This window comes from Phalangium opilio, unplaced genomic scaffold (genome assembly GCF_054372755.1).
Source record: "Phalangium opilio isolate 3A_F unplaced genomic scaffold, DU_Popi_V2 ptg000344l_1, whole genome shotgun sequence".
NCBI lineage: Eukaryota > Metazoa > Arthropoda > Arachnida > Opiliones > Phalangiidae > Phalangium > Phalangium opilio.
In genome coordinates, this window is record NW_028324227.1 from 1,048,693 (window position 1) to 1,065,872 (window position 17,180).

General features: G+C 36.1%; 1 protein-coding gene across 2 annotated transcripts in view; it reads right to left on the minus strand.

Moving 5' to 3' along the window:
* Positions 1 to 74: 74 nt before the first annotated feature.
* The window catches only part of LOC149609955 (lachesin-like), a 57,532-nt gene continuing 40,426 nt past the window's right edge, over positions 75 to 17,180 (minus strand). For both annotated transcript variants that reach the window (XM_089859790.1, XM_089859789.1), the window contains exons 2-10: positions 17,035 to 17,147; positions 15,826 to 16,033; positions 13,857 to 14,027; positions 11,805 to 11,933; positions 5,550 to 5,843; positions 3,815 to 3,895; positions 2,709 to 2,801; positions 2,450 to 2,533; positions 75 to 1,908 (exon numbers count right to left, since the gene is read on the minus strand). In XM_089859790.1, coding sequence (XP_089715916.1) covers positions 1,775 to 1,908; positions 2,450 to 2,533; positions 2,709 to 2,801; positions 3,815 to 3,895; positions 5,550 to 5,843; positions 11,805 to 11,933; positions 13,857 to 14,027; positions 15,826 to 16,033; positions 17,035 to 17,147 — 1,307 coding nt within the window. In that variant the 3' untranslated portion in view covers positions 75 to 1,774. The remainder of the gene's footprint in view (positions 1,909 to 2,449; positions 2,534 to 2,708; positions 2,802 to 3,814; positions 3,896 to 5,549; positions 5,844 to 11,804; positions 11,934 to 13,856; positions 14,028 to 15,825; positions 16,034 to 17,034; positions 17,148 to 17,180) is intronic.

The window sequence follows — 17,180 nt, forward strand, 5'->3', positions numbered from 1 at the left end:
TTTTTTACTTAGCAAAGCGCGGTCGAAGGTCAGAAGCGCATTTTTCCAACGAAGCCGCGAAATTCGAATCGTGTTAAAAAAACTAGCTTTATTTATAAAACGAAGCTTTACACATACGATAATTTTGGGAGTAGGGATGGGTTAAAAATTAAATTATAACAGGATTATAACCGTAACTCTCAGCTGTACTTACCCGTAGCATAAATTATTTCAACTTTTTATACGCATTTTTAATTTAACTATGTACAAATGCGGTTTTTGGTATTTACGATTATTTCTGGTCTTTTTTTTTTGTTACTCATAGAACATACTTTTTTCATTGTTTTTGGTACATGTACATAATAATTTCCATTCCCAAATATGTCTACAATGTACGGGATAAACAGAGTATGTAAGATATATTTTTAGTTTCTACGAAATATTGTAAAAACTTTACGGGGTAAACATTGCACAGTTTCTTCCAGTGTCTCTAAATATTATTATTATTATTATTTATTTTTCATCTCATTCTAAGAAACTACGGGGAAAAATAGAACTAACTTTTCTATACATTTTTTTGGGCCTACTTTTAACATGTTTTGGTTAATTTAGTGGATGGTTAATGACTTCTTAGCCTTGTAAACTAGAGATAAATGTTAATAAGTTCTAATCCATTAAAAATTTCTGTAATACGCTTTGATTTCATAATGATTTGCAGATTAATAGGGATAAAATAATTTGTTACAAACTGATATTGATTATTTTCTCTTAAGAAAAGTGGAAAATAAATAGCTCAACTTTATTACAGACGGCGCTAGCTAACCATCCACCAAAAAACCCTTAATTTATACGTGTATATTTAAACTGTTCTTCCAGTAATATACGCGCCTGAAATTTTGAAAATAATTTATACAATTTATACACACGGTATTTATTTCGCATTTCCACAGTTAACTAAAACTGCAAAAAGGCGAAACAGGAAAATTCGTAGCGAACTGTTCACGGAAGTTTCACACCCATTTTTTTTCACACATAACAGAAAGCCAACTTCTTCACGCTGAAAGCTAAAGAAGACACCAATGTCACCGTTTAGCCGAAAAAGTACATTTTTTATGTGAATTTTTCCTATTTAATGGAAGCGCCAGGTTAATTGGTGTATAATGCTTTCTCATAATCACCTGATTAATTTTATAAAATGAACTCCCGGTTTAAATAATTAAAAGAATATCATATTTTTTCCCCAACACTTTTATTTTATGTTTTTTTTTTTCATTTCACTCACTAATTCTTCATTTTATGGAAAAAACAATGTCCACTTTCACCATCACCAGTTTCACCACCGCATTAATATTAACTTCCGATACGCGTTGACCTCGATGTCTGGCATGCAGGACGGAGGCGAAAGGTTTATCTTATGACGTGTATAATTTACCCTAGGTTTTTATTTTTTTATTGCTGAAGGAGCAGTATGTTGTTTAACCAATATATATCGATTAATCATCGAATTTATTTTATCCATTCATACTTTTTTTTCGCGATTGTAAATAAGTCTTCCTTTTTTATGTTTATACGTTACGAGGAGTAAACCGCGGCCTTTTCACGTTTATACTTTGAGCAAAAACGTTAAACGAACGAATAATCCCGCGGAAAACGTTATTCAATATATATTTCTTACGTTTTTTTTCTTGTAGTTTTTGGATTTTCTTTATATATATTTATTTATATATATATATACTTTTTTATTTTTGAAAGAGGTTATATTTGTGTGGGCTTTGGCTTCGAATCCATCCTCCTTTTACGTTATCAAGCAAAACAAATAACTGGCCATTGTCCAAACAATCAACGTTATTGCTTTTGGCGTCATTTGAAGTCCGGCAGCGTTGACCCCACTTCCTCCTCCACCACCACTGTCGTCCGTAGTGCTGACACCTTAATTCAGTTAATTTGGACACGAGAAAAATGGGGTTTGCAAATTAAATATAGATTACGATGGAACAACAAATTAATTATACAAAATTGTGGTGACATAACTATTTGTTAAAAATGGAATATTGAATACAAGCGGGTTACAGTGCGTGAAAAATAAATTTTTGTTTCTTTCTGTTGTCCACTGACGTAAAACGAAAAGCATAAAAGTACTTAGGTAGAAAGACAACTTATTTTTCTGTTTCGGTATTGTTTTTGACTTAAAAGCCAGATGCTCGTTATTGGATGTAAACAAAATAAATATAAAACTGAGCGTTTATATCAATTTTTACTTTATACGATTAAATCTTTTGAAATAAAGTACTGTTTGCCAACAGTACAGATCATGTCATTAACCAACGCTTAATTACTCTGCACATGCGCACATTCAAACAAAGGTAACTCTCTCCCCATGAATAAATATTCAACCACAAAACGACCAGACCATGCTTAGACGGTAGCTTAGAATAATCTGGTTTTAAAAGCATTATCTGTCAACACTGACTTGTTAGTTGTTTTTGAATTGTCGTTCCAGTCGTTTTACTTCCTCTGACTACTTCCGCTTTGGCGGGTAACACTTCTTCCTTATCTGAATGATAAAGAAAAGGGGCCAGTTACACTTACACGGTGGATTTCATCAAAAAAAAAGGAGGAGAAGGAGATGGAGGTGTAGGAAAGGAAAAGAGTCATCCAAAGGTTATCTTTTAATTCGACGTGGAATGTTAGGAAAAAGACAGGAAAAGGAATGCATTGAAGAGACTTACGTTTGACTTTGTTTCCGCCTCCATCCATTGGTTTCAGAGAATCGGGTACTATCGATTCGTAGCTCTGAATCCGTTGATACGAAGGAGATTCTTCTAAAAAGACCAAGAAAAGGGAGGTAGAAATCGAAATCAGTTTTCAAAACTTTGCCCCCCTTTTTTTCCTTCTTGAGTTTTCTTTCATGTCTGATTTTCCACCTCCCCTTTTTTCTACTTGTCGTTTTAGTTTACCTTGGAGCGTTACTATCGTATCTTCTAAATTTGGTTTTATTATATTTGGGGTCGGACATTTAACGTGAATCTCTTTACCCAAAATACAACGGGCTTATGGAAGCACAGTGATACCAGAGCCAATGTCTCACGTTTTGAAAAGTAAATTTTCTTTGGTGTGATTTTTGTTTTTTATTAGTGTGAAATTTATTATAGCCAACCTCCAGGGGTAAAACTGATAACGCATATCCTACCAGCCCCTGTAGAAATTCAGCCCGCAATACATCTGTGTAAGATTTTTTTTTATTTTTTTTTTTTAAATTTAATTTTCGTGAATTCTGTACCAATTCGGTTATTGAACATTCATGCCTATGTTCTGAACAAAATTTACGCTAAAACAATGTCACGTGTTATGTTAATATATGTGGAGAATAATTTGGGATTCATTTTCATCCCAAAAACAACTGAATTGGTACAAAATTATCGAAGATACGAATTTTATAAAAACAATATCGTACACCGATGTATTGCGGGCTGACGTTTTACAGGGGTCGGTAGGATATACATTATCAGTTTTACCCCTGGAAGTTGGCAATTTAAATTACGCTCAATTTAAAAATAACTTCGTAATCTCACGTTTCTTTTCGTTTATGTAACTATATGTTTCAATGATACCAAAGAAAATACACTCTTTGAAACGTAGCACATTGGCTATCGAATCAATGTGCTTCAAGAAATGTAATTACGTTTATAACAAAGGACTCAAAATCGTTTCCAGTCGGTTTCGAAAGCCGTTTAACTTCGAACTATAAAATGTTATCCATATTATATTAAAAGTTTTAATTTATGCACATACGATAATATAGCTCTGACCTAAAATAACTCAGAAACAGTCTTACCTTTCCCCGTCTTTGATTTTGTGATCAGGATGGGACTCGCGGTTGTCGTGGTTGTTGTCGGCTGAGTGGGTGGCACGATCTCTTCAAAAACCGGAAGAAGGAAAGAGAAATACAGGAAAAATGATTAAATAACGAAACAATACGTATACCCCTTAGATAGATAGAGGTATAGTTTTTTTTATTTTTTAATCTCGACATTTTGTTAAAAAAAAAAGAAAACGTATTGTTTGTAAAACTTATGGATTTTCCTTCTTAGAGATCAATTCTTCATCCTTATGCTTTATAAGACGTTTGAAAACGAAACCACTTACACTGCGTGATTGTATACGTAGGGTGGTTCGATAAAACAAAGAAAAATTGGTAGGGTGGGCCAAAATAATGAGCGAAAAGGACGTTGCACCGTTTCATCGCCTTGGAATAATTATTGGTGGAACTTCTACAGTGAATTTAAACTTCTAAATGTAACTAAGTTTTTAGATAAGCGATCAGTAAGGCGTATTAATTAAGGAATTTGTGTAGTTGAAAAGATTATTTAAATTCACGGAAAATAAACTTTAATTTAACAAATTCAGATAAGGCTATGACGTTAAGAGCGTGACTGTTTCAATTTACGTGATGGGTAATTAATGAAATATTTTACTAGTAAATTAGAACCTCATACGACGGATCATTATTTTTATACATTTTAACCTAACATTCCTCGTGAGTCCACTCCACACACAATTCATAATTATTCTACGCCCTATTTCTATTCCACGCTTTAAGACATTAAGATACAGCTGATAAGCGATTCACTTTCATAATGAATTAGCACGTGGAAACTACCTCGCGAACATACTTTTGAAAAAACATTTATAAAAAGAATTTTAAGCCTCCTTGTTTGTTTCCTCTAAAGAACAGAACCAGTATCTAGCTATCCTTTATGGGAAGGAACTCATCTTCTATTAAGTTTAAGTCTTTAAATTCCAAGCCTCGTGCTTTATCAGACCCCTAAGTTACGTGACGTTAAAATGATAGGGCCATTAAGGACAATAAAGAAACACTCCCCCATCCCATGCCAACAAACCCCCCGTCTCTCTTGGTCTTTGTTGAGTCAGCTCCGTATACTTCTATCTCACTGCAAACGGTGTGGCACACACGCGGCTAGGGATCTTCGTCGTATCGATTGCAAGGTAGAATCCTATTTATTAAAGAAAGCCATCTAAGGACAATCCGGTGCGAAGAAAGCTACTTAAAGTGTCTACCATCCGGCGCTGCTGGCAAAAGTGGATGACCAGTTAGGCCTAATGTTTGTCCTTGTTTGCTAAACTATCATTAATCTCGCGGCCACAATCTAGTCTTCTTACAGACCACACGTGCGTGACGGTCTTTTTCGCACTCTCCGGACGTCAAAATGTGACAAATTAACAAACACTATCTACTTTATTTGTAATCAACATATCCCATAAAATTTAATTTACTCGAATTAAGTCTAATCTTTGTTCTAATTTTAAAGTTAATCTAAAGTTTCACCAAATAATACGCGGTAATTTGATGAGCGTATAGGTTAAAAGTTTCAAACAATTTTAACATAAATTTCGTTAGCTCTCAGGAAAAACATTGAATACAGACACCATTTACAAGGTTGAAGAAATAGGTATTAGTTAGTCGTTCTCGATATTAATTATAGAGATACAAAATCCTTACATTATCAAATGAATCCACATTTTGCAAGTAAAACAAAACCTTTACTTACCGTAAAGCTGCACTGTGTGTTCGGACGTTCCCAACGAGTTCTTAGCGTAGCATTTATACATTCCGTAGTCCGATTTGCCAATTCTTCTAATGGTCAATTTCATGTGCGTCTTATAGGTCTTTTCTCGCAGCAACGTTTCGTATTTGGTGCTGTTGTTAATAATGGGCTCTTCGACGCCGTCCTTAGCCCAGTGGTTAAGCGACGACGGATAGGCCTCCGAATGACAATCCAGCTGGGCGTCGTCACCCAGGATGGCTCCCACGATCTGATTAGGAACCCACATCACTGGCGCGACTAAGGAAACAACACATTTTATAAGAATGGAAAAACACAGTAGGCATTCAATAGATAAATATCGGATGTAGAAACAAGATCGTCAAGCCTACACAGCTACGTTTACCATCTAGTAGGGTCAATCACAAAAATATCTTCTGAAACAGTTGCGTGTGAAAAATTGCCAAAATATAAAGGTCCTTAGACCAAATCAAGAGCAGCTTGCAATGACTAATTATCCATTAGAAGCTATTAATGCTCATTAACATGCTGAGTTTGAGCTCTAATCTTAAAAACACTACACAGATTACAATTGTTGGCCAGCCAGTCATAGTCTCATCGTAAAATACTTGGTAAAACCGCATCCAGAAAGGCAAAAAATATAAGAAAAAGGGTCGAAAAATAAACCGTTGTTGACGCTTTAGTATTCGCGGGTAATTGTTTCGCGTAATAGCCCCGATATATTACGGTCCGGTGATCTCGTGAGATGGTTTTAAGCGTAACGACCCCGATTTTATACAAGAGGATCTCTTCTCTCCTCGCTCTTCAAACTAGCTTTCTCCGCGAGGATTATAATGTTCGGGTTGCTCGTTTTTCCAAGCCTGAAGGATACGAGTAGATGGGAAAAATCCATTTATTACGCCCATAACTAATTGCTCTTCGGTAATCCGATGGTCAAACGGCGAAAAGGCGGTTAGAAAATTCTTACAAGATTCTCGGGCAGCTAGTGGGCAATCGAATTTATGAGCCAGTTTTCTCCCATTAAAGGATAACCCCTCTATAAAGCTACCGAACTAGGTATCAACCTAGCTCCTTCGTATACCTTTTTTTAACCCTTGTCCAACCACAAATTACCATACTTATAAAAAGTCATTAAAATCTTGTTTTTTTTATCCAGGACCCATCAAAAATCTATATTATGATGGGCTTTTTTTAGAATTGGCACTGTTCTGGAGCAAGTGGCTGACGAAATAAATGTCTTCACGCCCTTGAACTATTAATTGTAATTTAAAATATTACCATTCTGTCAAAACCTTCAAAATGATAGACTATACTAATCACGACAATTACGTTCATTTGATCCAACCTATTACTCAAGAATTTCATAATTTTAATATTATAATAACCCGAATACTTTAGATAAGTTGAACCGAAAATGTTAAATCTCCATCCATGGGTTAGAACGATATATAAATGGAATCCCTTTCCTGATATAAATATTCCAGGTTTTTCTTAAAATAATTCTTAAGTATATACCTTTTGAAGTATCATTCATTTTGTCAAACGTTTTTCCATTTCCTTGAGTGTTTTCAATGTTTTTTGTGAATAATGTTTCTCGTTGAATTAGGCCTACAAGCCCGGGAATCCCACTTCAATAATTTTAGGACAGTGAACTTCTTCAGTGACTGCGAAAAGTTATAGCTTCTTCGCGAATACATTTTCCACTTGCTCAGTTTCATGGCGACCATGAACCATCACTCGGAATTATCTCATATACCTTTTCTTTTTGAGTCCCTTTTACACGAGTATTTTTCCAAGCTTTTGGGCTTCTTTTGGCCGTAAAGAAAAATCGACAATCTCTTTCAGGATTTCTTTCCTTGTCCTCTCTCTTACCCAGGAAGGAGAGATCTTAGAAGTAAGGAACGGGGGGGGGGAAGAAAAACCTTTTATCAAGGATTCGACGCGGTGACCGTTTATTCAACCTCTAACGTCTCCTTAATTAATGCGCAAATTATACCGAACCCAAAAAGCGGGGAAAAACTTTTCCTTTCGATTTCCTTGCTTTCCCAAAAATGTCGGTCTACGATCTGGCAAAAAAGTTTTTTTTTTCTTTTTTTTTTCAGTGTTATCACTTTTCTAGAGAAATTGTCAAACATTCGAGAAGGTTGTTTATCAGTTTTGACATCATACGGTTATTTTTTAGTTTCAGAGTTGGGGTTAATGCGGTTACGGTTTGTTTACGGTAGACCTAACGTGTCATCTTTAGTTTTGTGAAGCATCTTGAGTTTTTCAACTCTGACCTTATGTTTTTGAAAGAAGTTACGAAATGAAACATAAAGCGTAAACAAGTGTATATAAAACTCTGTTAAACTTGCAATGGAAACTAGACTAAACAATTATTCAGTAATTTTAGCCCATTTCATTTCGAAAATACGAAGTTTATTAGGTAGTGTTCAAAACGCAATAAAATCTTCTAGCTTTTCATTGGAATGTATTAATTTGAATGGTAATGATTATTAATAAACGAAAAACATCTTCGATATTGAACGTGCTATGCGGGTTTCATATCCTAGCACCAAAGCAAGTAAATTATGAAACTTCTCTTACGAGGTTTAACCTAAATTTTCTATACTAAGATAATTTAAAAATTTATGAAAATTTTGATAAATTTGGTAGTTTGTGGTGCAAATAGTTGTTATAGAATTTAATTTGAGCTTCTAAATAATTTATTTTAGTCTAATTAGCAACGCAATAATTTAATAGCCCGTGTTACACCTCAGTGTAAATTGATCTTCCTACCTAGGCCTATATACTCTAAGAAAGTATCCGTAATAAACCCGGAAAAGTAAATATTCGTAAGGAGCTCAAAAGAGAGAGAGAGAGAGAGAGAGAGAGAGAGAAGTTTTTTATTACAATTTTTCACGGCGAGAGAGAAAATCCGAGTCAATATAGGCATATATTACAAAAGCCTAATTTTAAAATATAAGTCTCTGGAGCCAGCCAGGGAGTTCCGGAATATGAAAAACTCTCCTCTTTTCGCGCAGGAAGCTTCCTTCCGTGTATTGCAGATTCAAAATTCAGCATGTTCCAAAGTTGCTTTTTTTTTTATAAATTTCCATCGTTATAAACCTCGATATTTAAAGAGACACTGAAATTGTTGAAGAGGATTGTCTATAATGAGGTGACTAACGTAGTAAACGATTCATCAAAGTGTTTCCTTATGGAAGATAAGAATTGTTTCGCTTTTTTCATCTTCATGGAAAGTATTTTGATAAATTATCATAATTCACCTGCAAGGATAAGAATCTCGTGGCGCGTGAAGTACTGAACATAATTTTAAACTTTGAATGATTGTTGGGGTAAGATTAAGTATCCCTTTAGTGAGGGCTGAGGCTATCGTGTCTGATGATGTTGCACCTAGCCCTTGAAATGGAGTAAGGTTAGAACTTGGTCCTAGGAACTCTGGAACTCTTTCTTTTTTGAGCTGGCTGGAGTTATGGCTACTAATACGTGCCATATTAGGCCGCTGATGGATGGCCTTAGTCGCCGCCTAGAAAAAAGAAGCTCGGCGTTGAGGAGCGAGACAGAATGGTGCGACGGGATGAAGGCGGAACGGCCAGCTACTGTTCGAATTTTTTCAAACGGAAAATTTTTCTTCCACTTGGTCTGATTTATATTTTTGACGTTAGTTTTCAATAGACGGGTAGAGGGAAGCTGAACGCGGCAGCTCCGGATATATCTTTCTCCATTTGATATTTAAAAAGGATTTCTCTCATTCCTTTATTTGCACGCGGGAATATATTTATACCTTTCATATCTTCCCGCCTAAAACTCCCTCCCCTCCCCCTTTATACGCCACCCATCCTTTAAGTGCCTATTTCTCAAGATAAAATATTCAGTCTGCACTAATGGTTGCGAGCTTGGAGTTCTGGAGGAGAAGGAAAGAGTATAGTAGTATCACCTTTTTAGGGTATTTCACTAAAAATACCTTAGTGTATCTAGAAAAGGGAACGAACGTTTGAGCATTGGCTGGTAAAGCTTAAAAAAGACGCTCTGATGTTCGGACGTGTTGGTTACATGATCTAGCAGACATTTTAAAAGATGACGAAATATCAAAACCAAAAACCAAAGAGATCGTCTATAGGGTGTTTCTGATAAGTATGCCATAAATTAAGGGGGATTTTCTTTATGCGATTTTGAGTCGAAAATGTTCTATGACATTTTGCCATCAGGACCACCCCTTAATTAAATCAGAAATCATTGTCTTTCAATTTCTAAATTAAATTTAAGGGGTTATCCGTAGAATACGCCAATCTTAACCTGAAAACAGTCCCTAGGAACAGCCCAAAATCCAAAACGAATGATCCTTAAATGAAATTAGTGATTAAAATAAATCAAACGTCATAATCCTTAACCTTACATTTCCTAATAGAATGTCTGAAAAAACACTTATAATTACGTCCGTTTCCATAAATATAAAAGTACAAGTCTGACATTTTTTACGATAAAAACCCCAGGCGTGGGTGTAAAGCAAAACGCCATTTGACACGATCATAAAAACGAAAGCGAAAATTTTTAACTTCCTTCTCCAATAGAATAGACTCTCCTATATATCCTTTGAAACCCTTTTTTTTCCTATAGGATATACCGGCACTATTTCGACAGTAATAACACGTTATAAAAAAGGAATTTATGCGTCCCAGTGGGGTATAAGGGGTGTTTTAAGCGAAAACGCCTAAAAGAGAAAATTTCACTTCAGTTTTAGCTAGACGAGAAGCGAGTGGGTGATTCTGGGGTGCTGCGAGCCATAAACAAAAATATTCCTCATATATATAAACTTATACACTAAGAAAAGGAACGGAACACGAGAAAGCTAAAGGGTTCTTCGTGTTTCCCAAATATAAAAGATTTATCTCGAGTTTCAGCAGTTTTCTTTCTAAAAAAAAAAAAATACCAGAAGAAAAAAAAAGTTCTTCACCCCACCTTTTTCGTCGTCGTTTTCCTCAGTTTCCTAACTCTATATTCTCTCCGAACATTGAGACACCTGCGTTTCAATATTGATCGAAGACTGTAGTCCCACCTCTACCCCTATCGTTCACTTCCTTCCCTTCAGAAATATATATCCTGAATTTATTTCAATCTTCTCATGATTTTGAAACTGGTTCGTAGAAGATTCTTAACCGGATATACACCCCTGAAAATGATATCGTACGTTTTCACGACGGAACAATATTAATTCTTAATTGGTTTCGTACTTTGTTCATTGGTTGTAGGTTCGTGGTAGCAAGAGTAAATCAGGTATGGGAGTGTCAATCAACATCCATAAACAGTAATCTGGATCGTGGTTGGCACTGAACCCGCGCTGGTATCTCTCTCCCTCTCTAAACAGTCCCCTTAACTAGCTCGAGCTGTAAGTCTCTAGCATTACGAAGTATATACTTATGGAATGGAACAAATATATTTCTCGTAACAGGTATAAAGATAGATTTGAAAGAAAATTCTTGGGAGAAAGAAATAAACCCTCAAGTGGTATAAAATGCTGAATTCAGATAAAAGACGAGAACAGGATTGAAGGAGAAGGGGGAACCGGGGATTTTGCAAATCTGTTTTATAAAGAGAAGAAGGTTACGTACGTAACCCCCTTATACTCCGATATCGGCATAAACAAATTTCATTTTATTCTTTCTTTCTCACATCAGTTGCATCGTGCTCTCCAGCGACATTCTTTCCTTCTTGGAATCGTAAGTTTAGAGTATCTCTCGAAGAAATGTAACATGTCATCGATAATGGAGTGATGGGATGGTCCTTGTTGTTGGAGTGGATTAACTCTTAAACGTGAGGATAAAATAAACTGCCAGCGTTTTATGAAGGGATGTAGAAATTTGCAGACGACACATTTAGACCCGTAGCAAGAAATGTTTCAAAAGAGGGGGTAAAATTGCGTGCTTCGAACACCAAACATTTGTCCCAGCTGTTATAGTTCAGTGTTGGAAGGTGATGTCGATAGAGAAAATGTGAAACGCAAAAGTTTAACATGATAATTAATTCTAAGAAAGGTAAATAACAACCATCTGGTTTGGGTTTCCAGAATTACTCTTCTATTTGACAATGGGAGGTGGTTACGCTACAATTTATCAACTCTGCCATTGGGTTTAAACTAAAATGAGAAACTGTAGCATTTGAACGAAAACGACGTCCTTAATTACATAATTAAGTACATAATTAATTGTACTCAATTTAAGTTAGTGAATGAGTACTTACATTGAACGTGAAGAATGATTCTTCGACTGACAGCGGGAAGTACACCGTTTTTGGCGATGCAAAGATAGGCGCCCATGTGTAGTCGACTGACGCGGGATATTGACATGTTTTCTCCTTCAAAAGCAGTTGCTGAAAATAGAAACCATATAAATATGTAGATTTTCCCCGGGCATTTCCTATCTCTATAATTTTTCTAAATATTTGATCTGCTAGAAACCTCCTGAAAATTTATAATTCAAACCTAAAGCCTGTAGTAAACACTAGCATATTAATCGCTTTGCAACTTCCGCTTGAAAAAGATTAACCAATCCTACGCTTTTAGCCGTTGAACTCCGCGTACGCTCAACAAAAACAATACAGGCCTATATTCTATAGCTCAATACATTATACATAAGCTAGCAATTTCGAGTAAATCGAAAACTGGTGGGCTGTATCTCTTTCAGTTCGCCAAACCTTTCATTTATAAAACTAGGTTATTTAGGGCTATCTCTTTCCAGTAGAACGATCAGACTTTTACATATTTAAAGGTACTTGGCTAACAGCGTAAATAGGTAAGAAAAACTTAACACTAACAATCCCTTATCACTATAGGTAATTGTGCTAGATTATCAGTCCAATAACCAGAATTTATTGCATTCTTAGTTTAATAATTAAGTTAATATATCAATGTAATATGATTCTAAAGTGGTAGTAAAACGATTTGTTAATTGTATCTAATTGCGATAGCTGATCCAACAAATAATGATAACTGTTAATTATAGTTTAAATAATTAGAGGTGCTCCCTCGTTTAGTTAGCCTACTTCGTTGCTACTATAAAGATAGATAGGCTCAGGGTCGTAGAGCCAGTTTCCCAGGGCCTGGGACGTGTACGGCTGTCTTGAGAGGGGCCAGTGATTTGGTAAATTTTTCAGGGGCCAACAAACTTTCTCGATGGCCCTGCATAGGTTAATTTCGCAATTGAATAGCAGATTGATTCATGATAGAATTTGAAATGAATTCGCAGTTATAAATATTTGAAACTTCTATTCCCAATGGAATAGCCTCCAGTTACGCTATTAACATATACGGTAATTTTAACGAAAGACGTTTTTTAAAGGTTTTTCACGGAGGTCGCCCTATATAAAAGCGAGTTTGGAATACGAAATGAATTCGCCAAGGCCTAGCTGGTAGCCACGCGGGCCAAGATAAAGGTCTTCTGGGGGTTGAAACGAAAATAAGCTCTCTGTAAATTTATCAAAGTTTTCTTCCTTTCCAGTAGCAAACGAAAGGAAAACGTATCTTGAAAAGAAACAAACAAACTGCAGTGTGCATATAGGCTAGCTGGCTGGCTGCGGAAAACGTTTGGAATCCGTCCTTTTTCGGGATTATTGAATGGGACATTTTGGATAGGGATAGGATAGCGCCGAGAAAAGAAATAAGGCGATGAAGATGGGTAAAACTGAAAGGAAAGGGTTCTAACTTCGCAAAGAGAGAAAGAGAAAAAAGAAACTTTCTGGATATTTGAAGAAAACTTTTAGTTTTTAAGCTTTTAGAATAGTACGCTTTTAGATCTATTTTACTGATACGCGCAAAAGAGTGAATGATACCATTAACTTTCCTTTGATATATTTAAAGCTATAGTCGTGGTTTTTACATCTTTTTTAAAAATGAAATCCGGATAATAAAGGGTGATTTTTATATAAAAAAGCCCATATTATTTAAAAATTCAATTTTTTCCGTAATTTAACCTACGTTTTTTTAATAATTTTAAAGAATATTTTTCTGATTAATCTATAGTTTCAAATTTCTCCTTTGTGTGGATTGAGCATAGGGTCTATACTCGACCTAAACCCAAATAATATCGGAAATCTATTATGTTCGACCTCAAGGGAAACGTCACTGAGCTTAATTGATGCATATGCTGTACCTTCGACTGAACTCTAGGGCTTACATAAAATTTTAACGTTATTACACTTAACCAGGGTTCTAGAAACTTTCGGAAAACCGATGTAATACAGTCAACACAAGATCTAACTGCCTCCATCACCTTGTTAGAATTTAGTTTTTCTTACCTAAAAGTTTCTTTCCCTGTAAAGTGCCAAGTGGAATGGGCTCGTTGTCTTCCCTCCTCCACGTAATGTTTGGGCTCGGATATCCCCTGGCTTTGCACGTCATGGAGACGTTGGATCCTTCCCTCGTCACGACGTCAGAGCTACTCTCCTCCACTATTATATCCGGTGGTACTTTTGGGAGAAAGCGACACGAGAGACAGAAAGAAACAGAGAGAGTTAGATATAACAGACGAGAAACCATTCGTGGAACCTCCAAAACCAGCCAGTCTTCCCTACTCCCAGGGACCCAGAATACAATTCGCCTCTCTTATGTGTATCAACACGTGTTAAATAAAATCGATACGTCGATGTCTCCGTTGTGGTACTAAATCTATTCTGTCCCAGACTCTTATCCCATGCGAAATAGACAACCAAAACTTATCGTAATTTAACAACTATTGACATTTACTTCATTAAAGGACTTCATTAACATTCAAAAACTGTTATTCTATGATAATAGTAGCACAAAGCTTAATACTATCAATGTCGAAAGAGTTAGATTTATACGAAGCAACAGCAACTGTTGGGGGAATTCTGGTTATTTTGAAGTTAATACAGCTACTGAATTTCAAATTCAGGCTATAAATATTGCTTCCAGTCATCCAGTAAAATCGAGTTGATACCAATCAAAACTCACCGAACTTGAACCTTCGAACAATTGTTTCAAAAGTTTGTGTCTTCTTCCACCGAGAAACAAATTTTCAGTTGGCTAGTATACACGCTGTAGGCCTCATCTTTCAAACAAGTAAAAATACGATAAATCGATAAAATCACCGAAGGGCTGTGCCGCACGATACGCGTTTGTGCGTCTGGAAAAAATTCCACTATAGAAGGACAAAAAAAAAGTAAGAATAAAAAATAGAGGGCACTCCTCGTGGTGACACAATCACGAATTTATTCCCAAAGATTGCAACAAACGGATGTATTTTGAAATCAGGCTCAAAAACGTATTTATTCCGCCGTATACTTCCCCTGACACACGCGTGCAGAGCCCCCCCCTTTGCCTCAAACCAACCAATACTTTGGAATATAAGAAAATCCTACATCTTGGACCAAACCTATCTAGCCTCTAGCAAACCCTTTTTACTATATTTCGGGGTCCAGGGGGTTGAAAACGAAATTTCCATGATTTTGAATTCTGGGTCTTCTTTATCCGTCTTCGCGTATCCCTTTGGCTAGACCTTTTATAGCAAAATATAGCGTGCTCAGAAAAATGCGAGACAATTTGTTTTATACATATATATATATATATATATGTTTTGCAATAGGATATTTTTCCAAATCTCACTTTTCCTCAATGTTTGTTTGACCCCTCTTTCCCCTTTTTTCACTAGATTGACGTTTAGAGTAACTCTCAAGATAGGATTTTATATGTCTTTCGAAATAGTTAATAACTTGAAGTGGAATATTCACGGTGAGGGTCACGACATTTACAGAAAATCCTTTAAACTTGTCGCAAAATTAAGAAATATTTGAAGAAATCATGTAATTACGATAGCTCTCATGAAATCTCCAATGAAATTGCGATATCTCACTTGAAATCACGAAATCTCACATGGATTTGTGAAATCAGTAAATATCCATGGAGACTTTGTAGTTTTTGAAGAAATCGTTTACAAAATCAAGATATCTTTGATGAAATCATGAAATCTTTGACGAAATATCTGATCACGAAATATTTATGGACATTTACAATTTTTCAAAGAAATCTTTGACATAATCAAAAAAATTCGTACGCTTCCTTGCATCGAATCACCGATTAAGAAGTCTAAATACCAAGTACACGCGAGAAAAGAGACAACTGGCCACATTTTTACTTTACGTTATGGGCTCTTGTTATGTAATTCAAGATACGTGATGTTAAAGAAGATTTCTTCAATAAGATGTTGGACAAGAGGTTTTGTCAAGAAACGAACGTTTTCGAACTCACCTAGCACGTCCAAGTATCCGATTTGGCTTTTCATCGGGGCGGTGTTGATTTGGCACATATAACCCCCTTTGTCCGTCTCTTGAACGTTGCGAATTAGCAAGGCAAAATGCCGATCGTCGCTGTGACTGAGGCTGATTCGATAGTTGTGACTGATGATCCTATTGTGAATCGTTAGAATGGCCTTCGATTCCACCTTTATCCATGCCACCTAAGTGAAAAAAAAATTGTTATTCAAATTGTAAGATGGAATTAACGAGATCGCAAAGGTCCATTCAAATTAAACTAAAATCTCTGGTTCACGTCGGTGAAATCGCTTCAGTTTCGTCGGCAGTCTCGAGATGGCACCACCTCGTTAGCACCTTTTCTTTATCCATAGCTAACTCGATCATGCCTCACAGACGCGTGATCAAGTGAGCTATGCTTTAGAAAACGATATATGAAAATTTTCACGGTTCTTGACGGTATTTGTTATTTTGGATTCATCTATTTTAGTTTACAAAAGTCTTGGGTCAAAAATCACCAATACGCGACTCGTTTTAAGTCCTCTGCTCTCACGTCCGAATTGAACATACTGACGCGAAAGAAATGAAATTAACTAGGCAACCGACGGGAAAGTAAGATACTCGAGTCTGAATGGGCCTTTTTAAATAACATTAATTTCCGTTGAAGAGCATTAATTTTATTTAGATTTGCCTGGACATTTACATAACTAAGGCAAAAAGCTACCAAATTACAGAATCATACCACTATTTCTTAAAAACAGATGATATAATTCTTAGTTTGTCGCTGTGATACAAAAATTATATATGGAAGAAGCCTCTTTCATATCCCTCTATTGCTATTGAACATTGGTAGTACAATGAACTTTAAGGGTCAAACTAAATTTATCCTTGGGAACGATCGCGCGTGTTTCGGAATATTCACATCTTTAAAAACAAGCCCTTAAGACCTTAACCCTTGGCCCATTAGCTACGACCTCCCGCCTTATGTTGTCTTCGTTTTAAAATTTATATTTTTGAGAAACAGAAGCGCGGGAAATTCCCAAACCTATACTCAGTGACTATTCCATTAAGAAAAGGGCTTTGCTCTGTAAGCTTTTTCTCAGATTTTCTAAAGGGGTTTGTAAGGGAGAGTATGGAAAGATATCTAATAAGGGAAGAAAGTCCAAGAGAGAGAGGGAAAGAGAGAAGAGGAGAAGGATGGTGTTACCCTGTAGCCGCCCAAGTTCTCGACAACGCAATTCAGCTGGACATCTCTCCCCAAGGGAACGGTTACATTCTGAATGACGGACGCGAAGTCTGGAAGAACTTCATCGTCTGAAACTGAAAACAAGAACTGATTAAATTAACTTTTCT